Here is a 27590-nt window from a genome sequence, read left to right as displayed (position 1 = left end):
ATTTATTTATTTTATTTTTAATCACTAGCATACTACATTGGAACTTGTATATCTAATTGAAACTTTTCATTAGTGCAGACGTCATTACTTATAAATTATAGCAAAAAAATAAGCAATAAGTTAGCTCATTTTTATACAAATTAAATCACTTCACGTAAAGTTCTCCTGCAATAAATAATATATGTAAAAAGTTGGGAAACAAATTTTATGTCACTTCTTGATATAAAAATCATTGATTTTACCTTGTAAGATTGTGGCCTCAGGATAAAATGGTGTGGTCCCGGATTAATTTGAATTTATTCTGTCATTAAATGTTTCATATGTATGAATCAGACTCCCAATAGATATACGGTACCCAGATTGTATAATACATACGCCACTAGGCAGGAATTTAAAAAAAAAAAATGGTTAGAACTCAGAGACTATAATAAAAATTAACATAGATTCTCGTACGTGCATTTATTTTTTATTATTACAAACTGTCTTACTAATCTTGGTCTTCATTGTACAGACTCCACATGTCCTCAAATGTGCTCACCACTGCCCCATGCGTTCTTTTAACTAAACCTCTAAGGAATGAGCAAACTTTATTTTATTTATAAATGAAAGAGTTGAGTACACCATATACCAAGTATATATGGATGACGTAATAACCAACGCCTCCTGATTCTTGAAAACTAGACCAAACAAACTACAGTACATGAGAGAAATAAACCAAGCAAATTACAAGTATACTTAGAAAATTAAGACTAAGTCCAGGCATGCAGCTGAGGTTAAATCCGTAATTGTTGACTGACTATTTTCATAGTTGGTCTAGACTCCGGACTCTCATTTAAGCATGAAAACGCAACCTCCATGATTGATATCAGTTTTTCTTGAACACTGCATGATGGAACTGGAAGACGCGGGTCCAACATTTCATTAAGTGCTATATCTGTGTTGAGAGATGGAGATGAAGTCGAAGAAAGAAAATCTCTTGGATGCTTCCCTTTGATCACTTCCAACACTAACACTCCAAAACTGTACACATCGCATTTCTCTGTGATCTTCATTGTGTAAGCAAGCTCTGCAAGGTCAAGGACCAAAAAAAAAATGTTTACTCTGTTTCTGAGATAAATGTGCATAAACTAGTGAGATTTTACAAGTCTAATGAATGTAATATATAATTTTTAAAACAATATCTAGTTGCATTGTTCTGTTACCGCACACATAACACAAAAATATTCCTCAAAATGGTAACAAACGAATGCTAAATACCTGGTGCAATGTATCCGTATGTGCCTGCAAATTCAGTCCAGTTGGACGAGTCTGGCTTCAGAAACTTCGCAATTCCAAAGTCTGCAACATGAGCTTCATATTCCAAATCCAGCAACAAGTTCTTACTTGATATGTCTCGATGGACAATCGGAGGAAAGCAGTCATGGTGCAGGTAAGACAAGGCATCAGCTACGCCTTTGATCACATTCATTCTCTGACTCCAACCCAGTTCTTGTGCTGCTGCATCATTGCTCAAGATCGCAGCCAAGCTACCCCTTTCAAGAAATTCATAGACCAAAAAAGAGTGTCGGGCATGTGAGCAAAATCCATAAAGCTTCACAATGTTTCGATGTCGTATCTCTGTCAAGGCCTTAACTTCGGTTGAGAATTCTTTTTGATCTGCAATCTGATCACATGGGAGTGATGAGTGAAATTTCTTGACAGCTACTACCTCCCCAGATGGTAGCTCAGCTCTATAAACACTTCCGTGTCCACCATTTCCAATGCAATACTCTGCATCAAAATCATTTGTTGCTCTAACAATTTCATCGTACACAAGTTTCCCGTCGAAATTTAATATAAAAAACAATTCCTGAGGGTTCTGGCTGCTGCTCTGTCGATCTCCTGAGTCTGACTTCCGCTTTCGAAGAATGAAAATTGCTATCAGCGCCATTGAAACAAATAGTGCTCCTAACACAGGGAACACTATTGCAAACCACTTGGCTCCGGAATTTTGCTTGTGTGACGAGAAAACTTTGCATGGTTGCATTCCTTTCACACCTCCACACAATTCCTTATTCCCCTCTAACGCTTCCACTGGGGCATTCCGAAATGCTGTGCTATTTGGAACTGGGCCTTGCAGTTGATTATCAGAAATGTCAATGACTGATAGACCGTGCATTCCCTCAAAGCAATTTGGAATCGAACCAGAGAGATTATTGTGCGAGAGATTCAACTTCTCCAAGCTTTCCATATTGCAGATCTGTGATAGTAATTCTCCTCCAAGAAAGTTGTGACTCAAATCTAATTCTGAAAGTTGAACTAGCTTCTCCAATTCCTTTGGCAATTCTTGGACAAACTGGTTGTTGCTCAAGCTCAAGTAGTGCAATTTCAGCAAGCTACCGAGACTTTTTGGGACTGAATTGTTGAATCTATTTGCAGATAAGTCAAGGTATTCAAGTTCTTTGAATGAGCCGATTTCTGTAGGTAGACGTCCTGTAAGTTGATTCCCGCGCAAAATGAGCTTGGTTAGAGAATTTAACTTCCCAAGTTCCTTAGGAATCTCCCCAACTATATGATTCAATGAAAGATCGAGTGCATGTAGTTGAGACGAGTTTCCAATCTCACGCGGTATACCTCCAGTAATGTTATTCATCGAAACGTTGAGAGTGCCTAATTTTGGGCATTGTCCCCAGTTAGATGAGATTTCACCGTAAAAATTATTGCGGCTGAGATCTATGAAAGTCAGGTTAGGATAAATGCCCAAAGCTTCTGATATATTTCCAGTAAGGTTGTTTCCATTAAGGCGTACTCGGAATAAGCTTGTGCAATTTCTCAAGCTTTTAGGGATTGTTCCTTGAAAATGGTTTTCAGAAACAGTAAAATACTGTAATGCTCCACCTCGACAAACATTGTGCGGTAAATAACTTGTAAAATGATTGAAATCCAAATTTACCATGGTTAACATTGAATTCCCAAGGGAGGGAGGAATGGAACCGGATAGGCTGTTATTAAAGAGGTATAGTTGTTGTAGGTTGGTCAAATTACTTAAAGAAGGAGGGACTGAACCGTTCAAGTGGTTAGAGAACAAGGAAAGCTCCATCATAGAACTTAACTGACCAAGTTCTGGTGGAATTGAGCCATCTAATTGGTTCGTATCAATGTAAAGGAACTTCAAATGACTCATAAGACCAACTTCTGGTGGAATATTTCCTGAAAATTGATCGCCTCCGAAATAAAGGTAGATGAGATTCGTAAGGTTACTAATTTGAGGCGGGATAGTACCGAAGAGTTTATTATAGCTGAGATCAAGATAAGCAAGATGAGGAAACGATGAGAATGAGAAATCATGAAGCCTACCTTTTAATCCTTTAGCTGGGAGGGTAATGTTGACGACTCTTCCGGCGTCATTGCAACTGATTCCATACCAAGCACACGGGCTTGTTTTGGATGAAACATTGGTGGTGTCCTTAATCCAAGAAGAAAGGAGAGATCGGTTATGGATTTGAAGGCTGGCTTTCCATTTGAGAAGAGCATCTGCTTCTTCATTAGATGCTGAAGAAACAGTTATTAAGAAACTTAACACAAAAAATAGGATCAACAAAACAAGTGAAGGAACAACTGTATTGAGGGTTGGTGACCCCATTGATATTCCAAAAACACAATCAAATAAATAAAGTTAAACCGAAGTTTTATTGAAATTCAAAAGATCTTTTGATGACTCTTAGCTTTTGGAAAACATACAACGGTGCAGAAAACGAGCATGTTGGACGCCAAATTTATAGAAGCCACAGACAAGAGCAATTGAGGGGTCAACAAGTCAATGCATCAAGTTGGGAAGATTTTTCCAATGTTATCATAGAGAGTATTAAAAAGATTACAAAGACGAGCTTTTCACAGAGAGCTAGTTAAGATCACATTTGTGATTGTCGCGAATCACTCTGCTTTGACACGCCTGCCCATTAGCACCTTTTATTCTTGACTCCGGCTAATAAAGGATGTTATGTTAGTTCATTAAGAAACTCTGAAACTTCATCGTAACGAACTCAAATGCTGAATTTAGAAGTACAAATCTTTATTATATAAAAACAAAAGCTATTTTTTATGCTTCTATTACTTGTGATGTGATAACGCAAGGCTACTGAGGCTTCCTAGACAAAACATGGACTCGCGAACCGGGTTCTTGTAAATCAAGTTACTCTAAACACTTGGTTTCCATGAAATAAATTAAACAGTAAGATGATGTTTTATTTATTTATTTATTTTTTAGTCACTAGCATACTATATTGGAACTTGTATATCTAATTGAAACTTTTCGTTAGTGCAGGCATTATTACTTGGAAATTATAGCAAAAAAATAAGCAGTAAGTTAGCTCATTTTTATACAAATTAAATCACTTCGCGTAAAGTTCTCCTTCAATAAATAGTACATCTAAAAAGTTGGGAAACAAATTTAATGTCACTTCTTGGGGTGCGGCTACAGTACATGTATGTATCTCATACATGCATAAAAAATAGCCATTGCATTAAATTGGAGTAGATCGAATGGCTGAGATTTATTATTATTATTAAATATGAAAGAAATGGAAACTTGAAAAACTGGTTAACATGAAACATGGAACCAATAAACATGAAACACCTATCATTAACTTGAAACTGAATAATTAAACTTGAAACCAAATGAACTTAAAACTGAGAGCAATGAACTTGAAACCGAGGGCAAGGAACTTGAAACTGAGGATCATTAACTTGCGACCCTGATTAATGGACCACTACACATGAAACACCTACCATTAACTTGAAACTGAGATCATTAAACTTGAAACCAAAGGAACTTGAAACTTAAAGCAATGAACATGGAACTTGGGATCATTAACTTGCAACTCCGAAAATCATGCAATTAATGGAACAATAAACATGAAACACCTACCATTAACTTGAAACTGGAACCATTAAACTTAAAACTAAATGAACTTGAAATTGAGGGCAATGAACATGGAACTTTGGATCATTAATTTGCAACCCCGAAAATCATGCAATTAATGGACCAATAAACATGAAACACTTACCATTAATTTGAAACTGAGATCATTAAACTTGAAACCAATTGAATTTGAAACTGAGGGCAATGAACATAAAACTTAGGATCATTAACTTGCAACCTCGATTAATGAACCAATAAACATGAAACACCTACCATTAACTTGAAACTAAGACCATTAAATTTGAAACCAAATTAACTGAAACTGAGGGCAATGAACTTGAAACTGAAGGTAATGAACATGAAACTTATGATCATTAACTCGCAACCCCAATTAATGGACTAATAAACATGAAACACCTACCATTAACTTGAAACTGAGACCATTAAACTTGAAACCAAATAAACTTAAAACTGAGGGTAATGAACTTGAAACTAAGGATAATGAATATAAAACTTAGGATCATTAACTTGCAACCAATAAACATGAAACACCTACTATTAACTTGAAACTAGGACCAATAAACTAGAAACCAAATGAACTTGAAACTGAGGGCAATGAATTTGAAACTGGGGGCAATGAGCATGAAACTTAAGATCATTAACTTGTAACCCCCGATTAATGGATCAATAAACACAAAACACCTACCATTAACTTGAAACTGGGACTATTAAACTAGAAATTAAAGGAACTTAAAACTTAGAGCAGTGAACATGAAACTTGGGATCATTAACTTGCAACCCCAAAAATCATGCAATTAATGGACCAATAAACATGAAACACCTACCATTAACTTGAAATTAAGACCATTAAATTTGAAACCAAAGAAACTTGAAACTTAGAGCAATGAACATGGAACTTGAGATCATTAACTTGCTATCCCAAAAATCATACAATTAATGGACCAATAAACATGAAACACCTACCATTAACTTGAAACTCGGACCATTAAATTTGAAATCAAATTAACTTGAAACTGAGGGCAATGAACTTGAAACTGAAGGCAATGAACATGAAACTTAGGTGCATTAACTTGTAACCCTGATTAATGGACCAATAAATATGAAATAACTACCATTAAATTTGAAACTAATTTTTAATTATTATAAAACTAATTTTTTATTATTATGTTGCCTTTATTATTAAAATTATTATTATTTTATTTATAATACTATTTTATAATTTAATATTAATTTAAGGAGCAACCGGTTGCTCTTTACCGGTTGCTCCCAGTTTTTCTTTTGTTTGGCTGCCAAGTGGCAGCCAAACAATGGCCATATATATATTTTTTTATTATCCGCATGTATGTGATACATGCGGGTATTGTAGCGTTGGCCCACTTCTTGATATAAAAATTATTGATTTTACCTTATAAGAGTGCGGCCTCAGGATAAAACGGTGTAGTCCCAGTCTAATTTGAATTTATTCTGTCACTAAAAGTTTCATATGTATGAATCAGACTCCCAATAGATATACTCAGACTGTATAATACATACGCCACCAGCGTACAGGATTTAAATAAAAAAAGTTAGAATTCAGAGACTGTAATAAAACTCAACGTAAGAGCCTCCATTATTATTGGTGGCTCATAAAATTACGTATGTCATTTTCGAGTTCTCATTCGCAGCTAGCCAATTTAAATGGCAATAGAAAAATTATAATGCCTCAGAGTACAACTAATAATGGTCCCAGTCTAATTTGCGGACTGCATTAACTTTTGCGGGGCAACTGATGGAGTCCACACGGTGTTCAACTAATAATGGAGCCTCCATTATTATTGTGTGGACTTTTTGGGATTGAGTGCGTTGACGTTAAATCCATTTGCAGAGGTACGTAAGTTCAACTAATAAGTAATCTAATTTCTGGAGGTATATGTCCTGTAAGTTGATTCCTTTCCCCCTAAAAAATGAGTTTCGTTAGATCATTTAATTTTCAAAGTTCTTTTGGAATCTCACCCAAGTATATGATTTGAAAAAACCTAAACCTGTTTACAGGGGTGAACCTCTGAGGAGGCTAACCCGGGCTGCAGCCCGGGTTAGTTTCTTGAAAAAAAAAAATTAATTAATTATAATTTTTTTAAAAAAAAAACTTATAGTAAAATATAAAAATATAACTAATAATTATAGTCAATATCTATTTTTTTTAAATCGAAAAATTAACTCAAATTCATGACTAATTGATCAAATTATCTAAATTCTAAATTCCCTAAAACTTAGCTGTTTAAGTCATCAAGTTGCCAACTCATGAGTGACAACCAGCCTCTGCCGCACCCACATGCTCATACTATTTTTGAATTAGTTATTGGCTTATACTTTTTTCAAAATTTTTTGATAAAATAATTAATAATTCTCTAATGTATTATTATCGCAGACAATATAATTCAGATACGATAATATATGGGTTTTCTTTTTTGAAGAAACGCTGGACGAAATAGTGCTAGCATCGCCACTGCCTGCTTAGATTTACATTAGTTATGCAGTGAGCAGTGTTTAGTCCATTATTTATAAAATTAGCATCTTATGACAAGTCTAATTTTATTAGATTATGAACTTCCATATATATATATATAGAGAGAGAGAGAGAGAGAGAGAGTCAAATTAACCGTTCTCTTATTTACACTTGGTAACCATTCAACAAGGTGTTCTTTGTTAATTAGAAAAATGAAAGGAAATTAAGAGTAATGTTATCATCATCATTATCCATTTTCATTTTAACACTCACAAAAACCTTGCATAAGAAACAGTTCATTTACCATTAGACAATTGATATTGGAGGCATATTTCACAAAGATACAGGTGTTGGAACGAGAGAAACCTTAACCATTCTTTCTCAACATTAGCTATGGCTATCAAAAGAGGAAAAGAAAGGGAGTGATTTGATTTTGGTAGATGGGTTGGCAGGCAAACTTGTAATGATAAAAACAATCAAATAATTGAAGAAAAAGCAAAAAGCAAAAAAGGTCTTAAAGGGCTATCTCCTTTGAAATTTCTGAAGCTCGACCGGAAATATCAGGGGCAGGGGGATCCATATCATACGATTTATATCTCTAAATAAGTGGGAAGTAGGGAACCACCACTACACATGGTGAGTGCAAAAGTGCTAAATAAGTGGGAAGTAGGGAACCACCACTACACATGGTGAGTGCAAAAGTGTTGTTCATGCAAATGATGATGATTAGCATGCCGTGAATTGCATAATTTAACCTTCATCACAAACTTCTCCATTTTTAGGAGGTCATTTTTCATTCTCCACCCCATTATCTTCTCTACCATATCAGCACTCTTCATATATTTAGTCACCATCTTTATCTTTATGAACACCAATCTCTATATAGATATCTAGCTATATAGCTTGTGTTATTCATCTTAAAATTTCATGTAATCTCTCATTTATATAATGGATTAGCAACGACTTGCTCTTATGGACATCAGTCGAGGACCAAATCAGGTAAACATTGCGTGCTCTTTATATTTACGCTTATTTTATTATATTTTCAATTTGAGGTCGAGATTATATTTTAGGTATGAGCTTATTTGAGCTACTCCAGTTATGCTAAGTATTTTGTGAGACCATATGAATTATCCACCAAGCACACTTCAGTCACTTGCCCCAACCATCAGAAAACATATTTAAATACAAATTTAGCACAAGCTTCCCTCAAATATAAATTTATTTATTTGAATCAAATTTAAGTTGGATCCAGTGAGAACCACTCAATTAATTCGAATAGGATCCTAGTGGAAATTTGGTGAAAAAATTAAAGACAAACCGAAGTGGATTGAAATTGGAAAGGTTTTCAAACCTTATAAATTGATGATGTTGAGCATACAAGCATATCTGGAGTCAAAATTATGGAACCCACACGTACAAAAGCAATTAACGAGTAGTTAACAAGTCAATGGCTGAGCAAGACCTCTAAAGTAGAGAAGAATTTTCCCTTCTCGCTGTGCCAAAAGTCTTCAAAGATGTCTAGGCTATAAAGATTACCCAAAGAAAGTCCACTTGTTGCAGTTTTGTCAGATCAATCTTTGTATTAATTGCCTCTTCTTGTAACCACAATTAATGTCCATGAAAACTCATCCTAGAAAATAGAAAAATTTCAGAATTAATTGAAAAATTAAAGGTAAAATAAATATACGTATACTAATATCAATTTGGATGTGTTTTAAAAGATCAGGAGAATTTTGATTAGTTTAGTCAACTAAGAGTGTGGTTTCCCTCTGTTTCCCCTTGTTAATGTTGTTCTCTTGCTTATTCGACTAATGAAAGTGATGGATTCAGTCATATATATCTACATTTTCTTTTATTTTTTAGCATCAAGAAATAGAAAATTTGACTGTATCTATGTGAGAGGGTGTTACAGAGCATGGTTAGAATATGGAGTTGCAAACATAAGATAATTCTCCTGCTGACATGTTGTAGTTAGTTAGCTAACTCAGCTTACTGTTAATGAGTTTGTTAAGCATGTGTATTTGTTGTAACATACTTAAGTGAGTGTATTCATCTTTGTATATAAACTGAGCTCAGATCATTATTATGACAGAGTTAATAATTTCAATATATTCCAGATTCTTCTTATCTGTTCTTCTTTACTTTCTCGTTAACTTTCTTGTTAACCAAACTCATTATATTACAAATTCTCACATGGTATCAGAGCAAACATGATGAGCTCAAATCAAATTTCAGGATCCTATAGCTTTGCAACTCCAGTCAAACTAGATCAGAATAATTTCATTGTTTGGTGTACTCAGATCTTAACATCAATCAAAGGAAACGATTTAGAAAGCTTCGTCAATGGTGATCGAATTTGTCCAGAGCAATTTCTCTCGTCAGCTAACACTATTACTAGTGGATCAACTCTAGCGGAGGAACGAGAGATCAATCCAGAATAGGCAGCTTGGACTAAGACTGATCAATTGATTCTGAGTTGGATGATGTCGTCTATCCAACAAAACTTACTTGCAACAGTGATTCATTGCTCCACAGTTAAAGAGCTTCTAGATGCACTCAGAAGTATGTTTATCTCTCAGTCTCAGGCTAGAATTATGCCACTTAAAATGTAGATTCAAACACTTAAAAAAGGATCTATGTCTATGATTGATTACTTTGCTAAAATGAAAAGGTTATCTGCTAGCTTAGCCTTGGCTGGAAAACCTGTTGAATTGAATGACTTTATTCAAGATGTGTTAACTAGTTTGGACTCTTCAGATTATGAATCTCTGGTTACTAGTGTTTTAGCTAGAGGTGACAACATAGGTCTTGATGAATTTTATTCCTTTCTATTAAGTCACGAAAATATAGTTGAGCAGAGAAAAAGAAAAATTGCCAGTGACGTTACACATCATCTGACAGCTCATATAGCTCAAAAGCAATATAATTCTGGAAAAAATGCTGGTGGTAATAAAAAATATAACAATAGAGCTTATGGAGGTGCTTATAACTCTGGTTTTGGGTGGTAATAGTATGGGTCAGACATGTGATTTTAATTCAACAATCATCTGTCAAATATGTTTTATACCTGGTCATGGAGCAAATAAGTGCAGAAACAGGTACAACTCTGCTTTTGTGCCTTCAAGGAATCAAGCTAGAGGAGCATTTAATGGCAGTTTTAGGCCTGGTCAAAGGAATTTTGGAAGAGGTTTTGGAAATGCTGGTGGTAGACTTTTTAATGGAGCTTATGGTAGAGGTCTTTATCCTCATTCTGGCAATATGTTTGGTCAACCTCATCTTGGAAATTCTAATATGCCAAGAGGTTCTGGTTATCAAGGTTATATGATGTACTCAGATCCTACTGCATTTTATGTTGCCCATCCTGGAAGCTCCTCTGGTGCCAGTCCCTCTGCACCTGCTTTTTGTTCTAATGAAGATTATAACAATGGATGTTCTTCTTCAGCTCCATTAGTGCCTGCTCCAGAGATTGTTGAAGATCCTACCTGGTACATTGATAGTGGTGCTACCAATCACATCACTAATGATTCAGGTAAACTCCTTGCACCAAAAGCTTACACTGGAAATGAAAAACTACTTGTTGGGAATGGTTCCTCTTTGCATATTAATCTCATTGGATCAATATTGCTAAACACAACCACACATGAGCCTTTATTATTAAATCATGTTCTTCATGTTCCTCAAATAACAAAAAATTTACTTAGTGTCTCCAAACTCTTAGCTGATAACAATGTTACTATTGAATTTCTTACAAATTTTTGTTTTGTTAAGGCCGGGAGCTTAGGGATCATTTTGCTTAGAGGAATTGCAAAAAGAGGATTGTATCAAGTCCAAAGTGCATCTCAATTCTCTCAAGCTAGCACAGCTTTGTTATGTCAATCTTCTTCCAATAAATTTGAGTATATGTTTGCTTATTTTCCTTCTATGTCTTGTAATCCTTCTGGTTCACTAAACAGTTCTGATACAGTCAATCATTTGTCATGTAAGAAAGCCTTCATAGCTAGTGCAAGTGTAGTAGATGTTAATCTGCTTCACAAAAGGCTAGGGCATCCTGCTTTTCATGCTCTTAAAATTGTATTGAAGAATTATGCAAGTGTAGTAGATGGTTGTACTACTGGTGTTTTCAATAAAACCAAAGTCTTGAATTTTTGTTCTACCTGTCAATTTGGCAAAAGTCATTTGTTACATTTTGATTCTATTGCCACAAAAACAACTGAACCTCTTCAGCTTTTATATGTTGATCTCTGGGGTCCCTCACATGTTACTTCAACTCAAGGTTATTCTTACTATCTGTCAATCTTAGATGATTTCAGTAGGTTTACATGGATGTTTCCTTTAACTGCTAAGTCTGATGCACTACAAGTGTTCAAAACCTTCAGAATTTTCATTGAAAAGTTCTTGAATAACAATATTAAAACTGTGCAAAAAGATTGGGGAGGGGAGTTTAGAAGTTTTTCTACTTATCTTGCTCAATCTAGAATCCAATTTAGGCATCCTTGTCCTTATATTCACCATCAAAATGGTAGAATAGAGAGAAACATAGTCATATTATAGATATTGGCCTCACTTTGTTAGCTCAAGCAAATTTGCCACTCAAATTCTGGTGGAATGCCTTTCACACGGCTGTTTTTCTCATCAATAGGTTACCAACTCCAACCTTAAATGACATTTCTCCTTACCAAAAACTTTTTGCTTAAAAACCAAATTATCACTTTCTTAGAATTTTTGGTTGTGCATGTTATCCCTATCTCAGGCCATACAATAAGCACAAGCTTGAATTTAGGTCACGAAGATGTGTTTTTATTAGCTACAGCAGTCACCATAAAGGGTATCAATGTCTTCATTCCTCTAGTTGAGTGTATATCTCAAATCATGTAATTTTTTATGAAAATTCTTTTCCATATGTGTCTGGTTCAAATTTTTCTTCTGTATCTCAGTCTTGTGTCTCATCAAATACAGTCTCTCCTGACTTCACTTCTTTTAGTCATTTTCCAATACAATCTCCTCTGCAATCTCCATCAGCAAGTGATTCCTCAGAGACTTCATCTCCAGCTCCTAGAGAGGTATATACTCCTTTTCTATCTCTATCTTCTTCTCTTATTTCTTCTCCCACAGAACAACCATCTAACACATCTTTACCAAGCCATATTCACTCACCACCTCATGTAATACCTGCTGCACCTCCAGTAGGATACCATATGATAACCAGATCTAAGGCTGGTATTTTTAAACCTAAATCATATCTTGCTGATCTTTTGGCTAAACCTTCAGAACCTACATCTATAACCCAAGCAATTTCTGATCTAAAGTGGTTCAAGGCAATGCAAGAGGAGTATCAAGCTTTTAAAAGCAATGATACTTGGGACTTAGTTTTACCTTCAACTCCTGTCAAAGTGATAGGAAGTAAGTGGGTTTTCAGAATTAAACATAACTCAGATGGTACAATTTCTAGATACAAAGCATGGTTTGTAGCTAAAGGATTTCATTAAACACATGGAGAAGATTACATTGAAACCTTCAGTCCAGTTGTGAAAGCGTCAACAGTCAGAATAATTTTAAGCTTAGCTGTTATGAATAAGTGGATTCTAAGACAGGTTGATGTCAATAATGCCTTCTTAAATGGTATTTTGGTTGAGGATGTTTATATGGCACAGCCTGCAGGGTTTACTGATTCCACCAAGCCTACTCATGTCTGTAAACTCAAGAAGGCCATCTATGGATTGAAACAGGCCCCAAGAGCATGGTTTGACAGGTTCAAATCTGCTATGGTCTCTCAATGGAGGTTTCTCAATTCTAAGTCTGATAGTTCCCGCTTCTATAAGTGGGAAAATGGTCACATTTTGCTTATTTTAATATATGTGGATGATATCATTGTTACTGGTTCTAACTATCAGCTGGTGCAGCAAGTGATTCTTAATATGTAGAAAACTTTTTCTTTGAAGGACTTAGGAGAGTTGAATTACTTTCTTGGGATTGAAGTCTCCAAAACAACAAATGGATTCTATCTTTCTCAAGCAAAGTATATAGCTGATCTCTTAGCTAAGCATAATATGGCAGATTGTAGCCCTGTTCCTACTTCTATGTCCACAGGCTATCAGCTCAGAAAATGATTAGGTTCAACTATTCCTAATGCATCTCAGTGTAGAAGTATAATTGGAGCTTTGCAGTATGTGACACTCACAAGGCCTGAGATAGCTTTCTCTGTCAATAAACTTAGTTAATATTTGTCTTCACCAACTGCAGAACATTGGGAAGCTTGTAAGAGACTTCTGAGATATTTGAAGGGCTCAATTCATTTTGGTCTGCATTTTTATCAGTTTGGAACTTTACAAATGAATTGCTTCAGTGACTCAGATTGAGCGTGTGATAAAGATGATAGAAAATCAGTTGCTGGGTATGCAGTTTACATTGGCTCAAACTTAGTTTCCTGGTGTTCTAAGAAGCAACCAGTAGTATCAAGGTCCAGTACTGAAGCTGAGTATAGAGCTTTAGCTCAGGCCACATCTGAAGTTGTATGGATCCAAGCTCTGCTTGATGAACTCAATATTAAGCTTGCAGCAGCTCCTATAATGTGGTGTGATAATCAAGGTGCTATAGCATTGGCTTACAATCCAGTATATCATGCTAAAACCAAGCATGTGGAGCTAGAAATTCATTTCATCAGGGAAAAAGTAGCAGCAAAGAAGATTGTTGTGCAATTTGTTCCTAGTGAAGATCAAAATGCAGACATACTTACCAAGCCATTAACTTTTGATCAGTTTTATTATCTTTGAAGTAAGCTAAATGTTCATCTTGGACAGTTTAGCTTGAGAGGGGATGTTACAGAGCATGGTTAGAATATGGAGTTGCAAACATAAGATAATTCTCCTGCTGACGTGTTGTAGTTAGTTAGCTGACTCAGCTTACTGTTAATGAGTTTGTTAAGCATGTGTATTTGTTGTAACAGACTTAAATGAGTGTATTCATCTTTGTATATAAACTGAGCTCAGATCATTATTATGACAGAGTTAATAATTTCAATATACTCCATATTCTTCTTATCTATTCTTCTTTACTTTCTCGTTAACTTTCTTGTTAACCAAACACATTATATTACAAATTCTCACAGAGGGCAAAGTATAACGTCAGATATACGAGCCTTTTTCTTGAAGTGATTTTTCTTAATCTTCGATCTGTTTGTCTTCTTAAGTTTCTTCAATTTGAGCAGTAAACGTTCTGTATGTTGTTGACTAGTGGATCAAATTAATTCCTATTTTCACGATGTGAAACTTGAATACTGTTTTGTGAAACACTCGTTAATTTATTGTCAACTTGACAAAATTTTGAAATGAACTAGGCATGTTCTGCAAATTACGCGTGCTTGTGGTTCTAGGCCATTTTGTTGATTCGATCTTTTCGAGCCAATGAAGCATCATAAATCACTCTTGAACTTAATTTTATCTTTTCGGTATATTAAATTATCTTGTATCTAAAGATCATAATGGGCACCAATTAATCCAGATTTGAGTCGGTTTGGACTTTTAGAGCGGCAAAATTCTTCCAGCAAGTATTTAATGCAATTGCATTCTCAAATCTCAAATCGAGGATCTTGGTTGAGATAGAATAGCTTCATGCCAACTGATCTATGTGCTTATTGGCAACTTAATTTGTTAATGACAAGCACCATTTACCTAAGAAATTAATTATTCACATGTTTTAGTTGCCATATTACTGTAGAATTGGTGGCTCACAGAGGCTCCCAAATGTAGTTAATTTGCCATACGAAGTTTGCAAATGAAGTTGTGCAGCAAACATAGCATTAATTTAGGTATTTAGTTTTGTAACCTATATAATCTAACATTTTGAATTGAAACCCAATAATTTTTCAATACTCGTATGTGTAAATAACATAAAACTTGATAGCCAATAAATTCCATGAGATATCATGTCACAAATACATTTTGCTAGTTTCATTGAAAGTTAATGATCGTATTAATAAAATAGTAACAATAAATCATTCACAAATATGTAACATTTTACTAAAAAATTATTGAAGTTAAAATATTCAAATAAAATTTATGTTAAAGACGCCATAGTGGTCAAATATGGTCAAAAGACCTTACTAAGTCACCAAAAAAAATTAATGAGGATTTTAATTGGTTAATTGTCTAAATTTCTTCTTTATTTGGTATTACAAATTTTATTTTGTAGTAATCAAGTTATTTTTTGAAATAGACTTTTTTAAAAAAAAAATTGTTTTAGAGTTTTGAACATTTTGGACAAATTTTATTAATTGGAGTAAAGTTAGACACCAAAACATGAGATTACAAATTCAACTGGTCAAAAAAGTTTCCTAAATATTCTAGACATTTTTTTAATTTCTCATTAAGAAAGGTCATCTGAGATTTTTTTTAGCATTTATGTATAAATTACTTTCAGAAATATTCTCGTATTTATATAAAAAATTATTGAAAATACTCTTTTCTAAGTATCATTTGTGTCATATGTGAAACACAAAATTATCAAGAATATGTTTGTCTTTATATATTAAAAAATTATTAATAAAGTAATACAGTTACTTATTTGGTCAAATATCCAAATTGTTGAAGTTATTTATTTATTTATTTTAAAAAAAACGAAATGAGTGCTGAATCATGACTTACAAATCATGAAGGTATAAATGATGATTGTAGATTCGTGTGGATGTGTTGAAAATTAATCCTTCTATCAAGTTTCGCAGCACTGATTTTTCATGCTTCCATTAATTTTATCCATTGGATTTGAGCGGACAAATCCAACGAATAATAGCCGCGGGCTGTAACTTTAGCCGCTGCCCAGATTTAAAACGATATTATTAGTCTGTGGTGATGGGTTGAATAATTCTCTAATTCGCAATGCTAACATTCACATCACCTTTTCAAAAACAAATTCACATCACAAAATGGTAGTGGTCCATGTCTAAAATTGGAAGGACAAATTATGCCATTACTGAAAATCAAGTATGAGTTGGAAAACTGTACATATATGCTTAATTGAAAGACAGAGGCCTAAAATAATTGCAGAATAGATTTATTATCATGGCTAGTTTGCTTGACGTCCCTGGATTTAATTGGCACACTTAAATTTGACAAATAAAAATCAGGAAGAATGATATATATTCCTAATAGTTCTCATTTTTTCACCTAAATCTTGTATGTTTTTTCAATTACTCATTTCATCTGTGACCAATAAATATTTTTTTAGTCCCTATCGTTAAAGTCAATTATTTAGTTACTTCCTATATTTTAAAAATTACTCAAAAGCTTCTTGTTGTCAATTTATTTCTATTATATCTACTTATTAATTTATTTTTTACTTTTCACATTTTCATATTTATAATTCACATGCTGAAAATTTGTAATTTACAAATTGTAAAAACAACGATGACCATTAATTGATGAGGGATAGAATACATTTTAAATTCAACTACAAAAGATTATTAAATTTGTAATTTAACTTTTACAAGAATCATGAATTCAATTCTTGTTTCGGAAGTAAACTTGGTTTGAAACTCGTCTTTCAATCCCACACTCAGTTTCTCATGGAATATAGTGAATTATTCCTGAAAGATAGCGAAAGCATGCAATATTAAAGGCTGCGCGTGGTAGATTTGATACCACTTGTTTGTGGACTAGACGAACTTTTTTAATAATATTTTTCATATAAACTTTAGAGAAACATCACTTAACAATAATCAACTTTAGATCTTGCATGCATTCAACACTCAACAGATACTTAACTAATGAAGCAGATAATTAATCGCGGTATTTTATTTAGCCACATAATCCAAATGTCTCACGTGCAAATCACGTGACATGCCTTGCCTTCCCCAACCTCTTCCCCTATCAAGAGCTTATCCAAAATAAGATATTGAACAAAGAGTAATAACAAGAATCAGCAAGTAATTGTGTAATTAAAGGCTTAAATATTATTGATTCACTGGTACAAATTTATACACATCTACAAAGCAAGTAAAAGGAAATAATTAAAATGATCCTAAATTAAAGGAATTAGATACAACAGATTGTTAGCCTTGACAGAGAGTTGATGGATGCTGTGGTGGAGATGATTGCTTTGAATCAAGGATTTGATAAGAGGTGGATGAGATACTTTCCTAATAAGTAAGCAAATGTATATATATCACTTCACAATAAATAAATAAATAAATAAAGAGAAAATTCACAGAGCTCGTGTCTTGATAGTTTCATATCCAAGCGAAGGTCACATAAACCCCATTTTCCAATTTGCCAAACGATTAACTTCTAAGGTCTCAAAGTCACTTTATCCACAACAAACTTCATTTACAAATCCACAAAACCATTACGCCTTCCGATTCAATTCAAATCGACACCATATCAGACGGCTATGATGATGACGGCTTCGCGGAAGCAGAAAGCATCTATGCTTATTTCCAAAACATGTGTAGTGATTTAGATGCCTTGTAATTAAGCCGAATGGCAACTAACCACTGCCCAAGGATCTTGTCAAGACCAGATCAAGATGCAATATTAACCAGCAACTGATCTGTATCTTCAATGACGATGCAACACAACAATTCTTGACTGATAATGGTTCGGAACAATGATTAACAAGATTAAGAAAAACAAAACGCACACTCACAAAAACAAGTTTTAACGTGGTTCAATTGTCCAAGAATGCACAATCTACATCCACGGGAGTAGCCACTGAAAACGCTTTATTAATGAATCAAGGTGGTTTTGACACAGCTTATACAGGGAACGATACAAGGAACAAGATAACTCTCTCTCTCTTTCTTCTTCCTCTCTAGAAAGCTCACGAAATCAATTGCCAATCTGCTTCAACAATCAGCCTTTTATGCAGCTGATAAGAAAACCCAGATTGCACCAGATTGTAACACGTGTGTAACGGCTTTTAACTGATTTGATTCTCAGTTCACATGCCTGGCCACGTGAGTCACTTAAACCTTGCCAAAACGACTGAAGCCAGCGTCGTTTGTTCAAGCTCAAAACGTCCCGTGCCATCCCGTGACAAGTAAGTGAAAACACTTACTCAAGACGCCGTCGTATCAAGTGCATAAGTTTTGAACTCAATGCACTTTAGGCCACACTACTCCACCTTGAATCAACTCCTTTTCCAGACTCCTTCTCCATCCTTAAGCAATCTTAATGACTACTCAAGCCAACTAAGTTCAAACACATGCTGAACTTAGCTGTAGGAACCACTTTAATAAGAATATTAGTTGGATTCTCATCTGTATGCACCTTGGACATCTTCACCTCCTTTAGACACCTCATTTTTGATGAAATGCAGTTTGATGTCTATATGTTTGGTTTTTTTCATGATGTGCAGGATTATTGCACAAGTGAATGGCACCGGAGCTATCACAGTAAGTTGTCACAGACATTTGCTTCATTCCCAACTCACCAAATAACCCTTGTAACCACAGAGCTTCTTTCACGGCTTTAGTAGCAGTTGTATACTCAGCCTCTGTGGTTGAGAGTGCAACCACATGCTGCAGGCCTGTTTTCTAGTTAACAAGGCATCCATTGTACATGAACATATAGCCCGTTAATGACCTCCTTCTGTCCAAGTCTCCTGCATAATCTGAGTCTACAAAACCCAGCAAACCATCACTTCTCTCTTTTGATCTGCCATACACTAAGCCATAGCCTAAGGTACCATTTATGTACCTTATGATCCACTTGATAGCCTTTCAAAGTTCCCTTTCTGGTGCAACCATATATCTGCTAACTACACTCATGGCATGAGATATGTCTGGTCTTGTCAATACCATGGCATACATTAAGCATCCCACAACATTTGCATATGGCACATTTTCCATGTCAAGCCTTTCTTCATCTGTTTTGGGACTTAACAGATTGCGTAGTCTGAAATGAGCAGTTAAAGGAGTTTGTACAGGCCCTGAGTCTAACATCTTATAAGTTTCTAGAACTCGAGTCAAATGCTTCTCTTGAGTAAGAAATATTTCTCCTTTTGTTATGTTCCTTTTAATTTCAACACCTAAAATTTTCTTGACAAAACCCAAGTCCCTCATATCAAATTCAGATTTCAGCATCAGCTTCAATTCTTCTATTTCATCTCTCTTTTTGCTAGCTATTAACATGTCATTTAAATACAGAAGAAAATATATGTAGAGTTTATCTTTTCAATAGCTTGAAATACACACAACAATCATAGTTGCATCTCCTGAAACCATGAGTTACCATGAACTCATCAAACCTGAGATACCATTGCTTTGGTGATTGTTTTAAACCATAGAGTGATTTCTTAAGCAAGCATACATGTTTTAGTGGCTTCATGGGATTCACATACCCTTCAGGCTGAGTCGTGTATATCTCTTCTTGAAGTCTTCCATGCAAAAATGCAGTCTTGACATCAAGTGGATCAAGCTCCATGTCTTGAACTGCAGTTAAAGCTAAAAGCACTCTTATTGATGCATGTCTGACTATTGGAGAGAAAACCTCCTTGAAATCAATTCCTTCCTTCTATGTATACCCTTTTGCCATCAGTCTTGCTTTGAATCTTCTTGGCTCAGAACCTGTTAGTCCTTCTTTTACCCTGAAAATCCATTTGCAGCCCACAATTCTTTTGTTTTCAGGTCTTTTTACAAGTTCCCATGTGTTGTTGCTTTGAATCTTCTTGGCTTAGAACCTGTCAGTCCTTCTTTTACCCTGAAAATCCATTTGCAGCCCACAATTCTTTTATTTCTAGGTCTTTTTACAAGTTCCCATGTGTTGTTTTTATACAGAGATGTCATTTCATCACTCATGGCTTCTTGTCATTCATTACTGAAGTTACTCTGAACTGTCTCTTTAAAACTTTTAGGTTCATTATCATCAATCTCATGAGCAGCTGCTAGTGCATATGTAATAAGATCTGCATATCCATACCTTTTTGTTGGTATGATTTGCCTCTTAGCTCTGTATCTAGTTAACTGATAATCTTGCTTATGTGCTTGTGATTCTTGTTCATGTTGTGAGGTATTTGAGTCTCCTGCACTATCAACAACATCACCTGAATCTGCAGCTTCAAGTGGTTCATTATGGCTTGGTAACTCCACCTCAAAATGTTGTTGTGCAGTAACTTCTGAATCACCCTCTGTTGGTTTTTGTGGAGATTTCTGGTTTATTAGTTCTCCTTTATTAAAGACTACATTTCTACTTATGATACATCTTGGTGGTTTTAAATCTGTTCACTAGATTTTGTAACCCTTGACTCCTTCTGGATACCCTATGAAAAAAAACCTTTTAAAGCCCTAGGTGCTAACTTTCCTTGGCTTGTATGAACATAGGCTGAACAACTAAATGCTCTCAGGTTTTCATAATTTGCAAGTTGATCAGTCCATTTTTTATAGGGTGTTTTAAAATCAATGGCTGAAGAGGGACTTAGATTTACCAAATAGCATGCAGTCAGTAATGTCTGCCAACAAAGTCTTAGGAAGATTGGTTGTTGCCAGCATGCTCCTCACCTTGTCCATGAGAGTTCTATTCATCCTCTCAGCCAAGCTAATTTGCTGAGGAGTCATTCTCACTGTCTTGTGTCTTACAATCCCTTCCTTTGTGCAGAAAGCATCAAATCTTTGATTACAGAACTCTAAACCATTAGCTGTTTTGAGTTTTTTTAACCTTCTTTCCACATTGATTCTCCACCAAGTTCTTCCACTTAATGAATTTTTCAAAAACTTGGTCCTTGCTCTTAAGGATATACACCCATACCCTCCTTGAGTAATCATCAATGATAGATAAGAAGTAACTACTGCCTCCTAGAGATACATGTTGTGCAAGCCCCCACAAATCATAATGGATGTATTCTAATTTATCCTTGAATTTATGAGTTGACCTATTGAAACTTGCTATGGCTACCTTCCCCCTCACAAAACTCCAAGCCTCTAATCTTATCAGTTCCAAAGACACCTTGTTTATTCAGTTCTTTTAGCCCCTTTTCTCCAATGTGTCATAACCTTAGATGCCATAGTTTAGCACTATCAATGTTGGCATTTGTTGAGATACGAACTTCACCAGTGACAGTTTCCCCATCTAAGACAAAAACTCCATTTTTCCTTAAACCTTGCATAATGGTTTCAGTGCCCTTGATTATCATCATTTTCCCATATTCAATCCTAACACTATATCCCATTTGGTCGAGCATATCAAAAGAAATCAGATTTCTTTTGAGATCAGGAACAAACATAACATGTTTTAGCTCCCTTATGGTGGCATCATAAAGTTTAAGTCTTATATTTCCAATTCCTATAATCTTACACACAGCATTATTTCCCATCATTACTCTACCCCCATCAAAATCATGAAATTCAGTAAAGTAACCTTTAACAGGACATATATGAAAAGTGCAGCCTGAATCAAGAACCCATTTACTTTTGTCTTTGTTTTCTGTTACTATACAGACACCAGTAGACTCATATCTTTCTTCTTCCACCATAATTGCATCTCTATTCTAATCCTTTTTCTTGAACTTTTTCTCGGGACAATCCTTCTTGAAATGTCCTTCCTTGTGGCACTGAAAACACCTTAGATTTTTTATCTTGTTTTTATTTTTACTCAGCTTTTGCTTTAACAGTCAAGCCTTCACCAGAACCATTAGCCATGGAATCTTATTTCCCTTGCAGTTCTTTAGTGTTAAGGACATATTTAACCTCATCCAGAGACAATGTCTGCCTTCCATACATCAAGGTATCAATAAAGTGCTCATAGGATTTAGGTAGATTGCTAATCAGTAGTATGGCTTTATCCTCATTATTTAATGAATTATCAATCGTTTCTAGAGTATCACATACTTTGTTAAACTCATCAAGATAATCATCAAGTGATGAGCATTCTGCCATCTTGAGTGTGAACATTCTTTTCTTAATGTACAATCTGTTGGCAAGTGACTTCTTAATGTATATGCTCTCTAATTTTGCCTACAAAGCAGCAAAAGTAGGCTCATTTGCTACTTCTCTTATCACTAAATCCGTAAGACTCAAAATGATGGTCCCCTTGGCCTTCTTATCAATTTCTGCCATTTCTTCTGGAGTATTTGAAGAAGACCCTACCTTTCTATCTTTCATGATTACTGGTTGAAGGGCATCTCCAAGGCCTTGAGTTATCAACAAGGCCTCTATTTTTAATTTCCAAAGATTAAAGTCATTTTTTCCATTGAAGTTTTCCATATCAATCTTAGTAGCAGCCATACTTGGATCTTGAACTAAGAAAATCAGCTCTGATACCACGTGTAGTGATTCAGATGCCTTGTAAGCCGAATGGCAACTAATCACTGCCTAAGGATCTTGTCAAGACCTATTCAAGATGCAATATTAACCAGCAACTGATTTGTATCTAAAATGAGGATGCAACACAACAATTCTTGATTAATAATGATTCGGAACAATGATTAACAAGATTAAGAAAAACAAAAACACACTCACAAAAACAAGTTTTAATGTGGTTCAATTAAGCAAGAATGCACAATCTACATCCACGAGAGAAGTCACTGAAAAAGCTTTATTAATGAATCAAGGTGGTTTTAACACAGCTTATACAGAGAAAGATACAAGGAACAAGATAACTCTCTCTCTCTCTTTCTTCTTTCTCTCTAGAAAGCTCACGAAATCAATTACCAATCTGCTTCAACAATCAGCCTTTTATGCTGCTGATAAGAAAACCCAGATTGCACCAGATTGTAACACGTGTGTAACAGCTTTTTACTGATTTGATTCTCAGTTCACATGTGTGGCCACCTGAGTCACTTAAACCTTGCCAAAGATGACTGAAGCCAGCGTCGTTTGTTCAAGCTCAAAACGTCACATGACATCCCATGACAAGTAAGTGAAAACACTTACTCAAGACACCGCCCTATCAAGTGCATAAGTTTTGAATTCAATGCACTTCTGTCCAATGCTCGCAATTGGTCCAACGGTTCCATCTTTCTATATAGACAACGGAATCCTAAACAGCAATGATTATGATCTCAATCGCTTTACATTAGACAAATCCATCAGCATCAATTGGCTCAACCAAAAGCCCGAAAGATCTGTCATTTATATACCTTTCATAGGCATGGCTTGTTTAGGCAATAAACAAGTGAAAGAACTTGTGTGGGACTTGAAGAAAAGTTCTTTTTATTTATTATGGATAATAAGAGATATAAGGAAACAAACAAGCTCCCAAAAGGGTTTGTTGATAAGATTGGAGATAAGGGCTTGATTGTGAATTGGAGCCCTCAGCTAGAAGTGCTTTCAAATAAAGATGCAAGATGTCAATTTAGAACTCCAAAACTTTTAGTTTTTAAGACTTTCTATTTTAATTAAAGTCAATTATGGTATGTGTCTTGATCTTCTATTTCTATTATAATTGTGATTTAATTTCCCCTTTTAAGTTAACTTGGGGAAGTAGGTTTACTTTATTATAAATAGAAAGGTCTTGTTATTATTTTTTATAACTTCAATATTTAATAAAACCCCTCTTTTATAATTCCCTCTAAATTATCTATCAAAATCTCTCTTGTAGAATCGGTTAGATTAGAGCATCATCTAATCTCGCTTTAAGCGTTATTAAAAATCTCATTGAGTCGTTTGAATTAGAACGAGATTTAGTAACGCTTCGATTAAAGTGTAACCTAATTGCGTTGGCTTGGTCCAGTACTAGAATGATATCTAATGGTTTCTACCATATCAATTCTGTTTCCATTACGCCCGCTTCATTAGTTGGTATCAGAGCGATCTGTGCCAATTGCATAGCTTTTTAACCATCAAAATCGTCCATCACCCTTCATTCCAAAAACAAAAAAAAAATTAAAAATCACAAAATTTTTAAACCCTAACCGCCACAACCACCACCATTACTACCACCACCTACTGCCAACCGCCATCGCCATTCAGCCAACCAACACCATCACTAAACTCGCTAACCTCCACTAACCAAAGCCCTACCACCCGTTGTCTTTAACCACCACCAGAGCCGTGCAAAACACCAAATTCTTAAGCTTCCACCTATTACCACCACCATCTCTGCCCACTGCCACTGTCATTCAACTCATCATTGAAATCATGGTCAGTTGTTAACTAAAACCCAACCGTCTATAGTCTTTGAATAGCCGCGCAACCACCACGCAAGCAACCCAAACTCGTGAGCACTCCACCAGCCGCTGGCTAGCCACTCTTATCGTCAACCACTACCACTACAAGAATCCTCAGCCTCCATTGACCATCTCTGTCACCAAACACAACCATAAACTGCCACAAATCACAACTAAATCACTATAAGCTACCGTTACTTCAAGTCAATTTTCTGGCCAAAACGCCGCGAATCTGGCCGATCCACGGCCACCATCATATTCCTTACAACCAAATCTTCCAGATCCGGCTCTCTTTGGACCCAATCATGGCCACCAGCAATCGGCCACACCAAACCTGAAAGTTTAGTCTTATTTACATTTTTTCCATCAATTTTATATTTGTAATTGAAATATTCAAAGGGCATCATGTTTTGGAAGCTTAATGAAAATTACAATCCTAAATATTTTTCTTTCACGGTTGGATAAGGTTGATCAGGAATATATGATTAGATTGCTGAGGTATGATTGAGTACACTTTGGAGTCGATTTTCTATTAACATGTAGTGCTTTAGAATGGTGGACCAAAGTGCAAAGACATAGATTACTTTTCAAAGGTTTTTTCAAAATTACTTCATGGACTCATATGAAGCAAATGTTAAGATCGAGATTCATTCCTCTTGATTGTTGTTTGGTATGACAAGGTATGAAATCAATTTCTAAATATGCTTCTGAATTTGAACAATTTGATAGATGCAAATATTATTATGAATTTGAAGAGGATACAGTTACAAGATCTGTAAGAGGGCTCAGTTTATATATTAAAGACAAGATGCCTACATACACTATATACACCTTGCAGCATGTAATTCTTTTATTCATGCAAATTGAATCGCAAATTGTATCGCAAATTAGAAAGGAAATAAGCCAAGCATTGAAGCAATTAAGACAACCTTATCCTCGATACCAATTTGAGATCCTTAGTCCCATCACAAGCCAATAGCTTGAAGTGAAAGACATACAAATAAAAGAAGTCTGTGCCTCTTCATATGTTGAAGATGTGCCAAATATTGTAGAAGAAAAGGTACAATTCATTATTGACTTAAAGTTTCAATGTAACAATTTGTACGAGAATGTGCACGATGTTTCATTGGAGGACAAGACAAATGTAAAAGATGATGAGGTTATTGATCTATCTAAATTTTTTTAAAAAGACGAATAACCTCATTTTGATTTGAGTATTGAGCCTAATAATATGGTCAAGGTTGTGCAGTAAAATCAAATTAAAGAAGATGAAATGATCAAAATGGTTCTATCTCTTCACATTAAAGATAAAAAAGTTGTGCTTGAAAGAGATTTAATTGAAAAGGTAAAATTCATTGGAAAGCGAATTGATCGACAATTAGGGAAGGGAAAAAGTTATTTGACCGTTGTTCGTTCTTGAAAGTCTTCATCACTTTTAAGAATGTATAAGCTAAGGAAATTGGTGAAGTATGGTTGTGAGAAAGATTGATGAGAAAAACAATAAGTTCAAATTACAAGATGATTTGGTCTTACACTACAAGTTTCACCCTCCTGAATATATTCAAACTCAAGGATGAGTTTCTTTTAGGAGGGGGAGAATGATGTAGGACGTTAATTTAAGATTCTAGAATTTGTTTTATGACTTTCTATTTCAATTAGAGTCAATTCTAGTATGTGTCTTAGTCTTCTATTTCTATTATAATTATTATTTAGTTTTGCTTTTTAAGTTAACTTAGGGAAGTAGGTTTATTCTATTATTAATAGAAAGGTCTTGTTATTGTATTCATAACTTCAGATTCAATTATTTAATAAAACCCCTCTTTTATAATTTCCTCTTAGATTATCTATCAAAATTTCTCTTATAGAGTTGTTTGAATTAGAGCGTTATCTAATCTTATTTTAAGCATTATTAAAAATCTCATTAAGTCATTTGGATTAGAATAAAATCCAATTACATTTCAATTAGAGTGTAACCTAATTACATTGGCTTTGTCCAGTACTAGAATGATATTTAGTGTTTCCTACCATATCAATTCCGCTTCCGCTACGCCCGCTCTATCACTTGTTTAGGCAATAAACAAGTGGAAGAACTTGTGTGGGGCTTGAAAAAAAGTTGTTTTTATTTCTTGTGGGTAATAAGAGATGTTGATGAAACAAACAAGCTCCCAAAAGGTTTGTTGATAAGATTGGAGATAAGGGCTTGATTGTGAATTGGAGCCCTTAGCTAGAAGTGCTTTCAAATAAAACAATAGGTTGCTTTTTCACGCATGCTGGCTAGAATTCGACTATTGAAGCTTTAAGCTTAGCGGTGCCATAATGGACAGATCAGCCAATGGACGCAAAGTTTGTTGAAGATGTTTGGAAGGTTGGAGTTAGGGTTAAGGTTGATGAAGGGGGGATTGTGGGAAGAGATGAAATTGAGAGGTGCATAAGAGAAGTGATGGAGGGTTAAAGTGGGAAAGAAATGAGAATGAATAATTGTTCTTAGCTATACTGTAAAAATAATCAGTTGCGAAGAGCATTAGTTAAATGTTTGATAAAATTTATTTTTTAAAGTATTGTGAGTTTTAAAAACAATCATATTTGTTTAGTAAATCTTACTGTTAAACCACTGTAATAATGTAAACAAATGAACTAAACATAATATTGAATAAAATTTATTTAAATATTTATAAATATGTGTATAAATATTTTTTATTATGTACATATAATAATTAATAACTAAAATAATATATTTATATTATTAATATTATTTTTTATTTTGTTATCTCAATATAATTAGTAATAATAATAATGTCTTCATAGTTAATGGTTTTATTTCCTAATTAATAAGAATAAATTTGGATTTTTATTAAGGTATATGAGGATATAATATAGAATTGTATTAAGTTTATAAGTGATTCTCAAAATCTGATTTTAAAAAGCTACCCATTTCCTGTCTTTTAAAATCTATTGTCGGATGAGATGATTTTACTAGAGTGATTTTTAAAAAAATTAATCAAACAACAAAATTAACTTTTAACTTTTTAAATTCAGTTTTGAGACTATCAAAGGCAATTCCAATTAGACCCTTATTTTGAACTGTAAAAT

The 27590-nt window shown here is 34.6% G+C and overlaps 2 protein-coding genes and 1 pseudogene across 3 annotated transcripts; 2 read left to right on the top strand and 1 right to left on the bottom strand.

Annotated features, from left to right (window-relative positions):
- Nucleotides 1-455: 455 nt before the first annotated feature.
- On the bottom strand, nt 456-4022 carry LOC102618879 (MDIS1-interacting receptor like kinase 2-like). Its single transcript, XM_052437587.1, has 2 exons — nt 1258-4022; nt 456-1066 (listed from the first exon to the last, which is right to left on the bottom strand). The coding sequence occupies exons 1-2, from the start codon at nt 3620-3622 to the stop codon at nt 774-776; spliced, it is 2658 nt and encodes an 885-aa protein (XP_052293547.1). The 5' UTR covers nt 3623-4022; the 3' UTR covers nt 456-773.
- Nucleotides 4023-8095: 4073 nt separating this feature from the next.
- LOC127901144 (uncharacterized) lies at nt 8096-11555 on the top strand. 2 transcript variants are annotated; one of them, XR_008053250.1, is made up of 3 exons: nt 8096-8405; nt 9645-10938; nt 11178-11555. XR_008053250.1 is itself a non-coding variant. In XM_052437599.1 (3 exons), the coding sequence occupies exons 2-3, from the start codon at nt 10347-10349 to the stop codon at nt 11204-11206; spliced, it is 621 nt and encodes a 206-aa protein (XP_052293559.1). In that variant the 5' UTR covers nt 8105-8405; nt 9613-10346; the 3' UTR covers nt 11207-11555. The 2 variants fall into 2 exon arrangements, 1 of the variants encoding a protein (XP_052293559.1); XM_052437599.1 differs by having other exon boundaries at nt 8105-8405; nt 9613-10938.
- Nucleotides 11556-23160: 11605 nt separating this feature from the next.
- On the top strand, nt 23161-26988 carry LOC112498155 (flavonol 7-O-beta-glucosyltransferase UGT74F1-like; annotated as a pseudogene).
- The last annotated feature ends 602 nt before the right edge of the window (nt 26989-27590 follow it).

This window comes from Citrus sinensis, chromosome 3, assembly GCF_022201045.2.
Source record: "Citrus sinensis cultivar Valencia sweet orange chromosome 3, DVS_A1.0, whole genome shotgun sequence".
NCBI lineage: Eukaryota > Viridiplantae > Streptophyta > Magnoliopsida > Sapindales > Rutaceae > Citrus > Citrus sinensis.
This window is presented reverse-complemented; position numbering and strand designations above follow the sequence as displayed.

What these genes read in the sequence shown, in the direction of transcription:
- LOC127901144 (XM_052437599.1), top strand. Translation starts at nt 10,347, where the DNA reads ATGCTGGTGGTAATAAAAAATATAACAATAGAGCTTATGGAGGTGCTT. An exon ending in TCACATCACTAATGATTCAG is followed by an intron (nt 10,939 to 11,177) that starts GTAAACTCCTTG and finishes TGTTTTGTTAAG; the next exon opens with GCCGGGAGCTTAGGGATCAT.
- LOC102618879 (XM_052437587.1), bottom strand. Translation starts at nt 3,622, where the DNA reads ATGGGGTCACCAACCCTCAATACAGTTGTTCCTTCACTTGTTTTGTTG. An exon ending in ATACGGATACATTGCACCAG is followed by an intron (nt 1,067 to 1,257) that starts GTATTTAGCATT and finishes TTGACCTTGCAG; the next exon opens with AGCTTGCTTACACAATGAAG.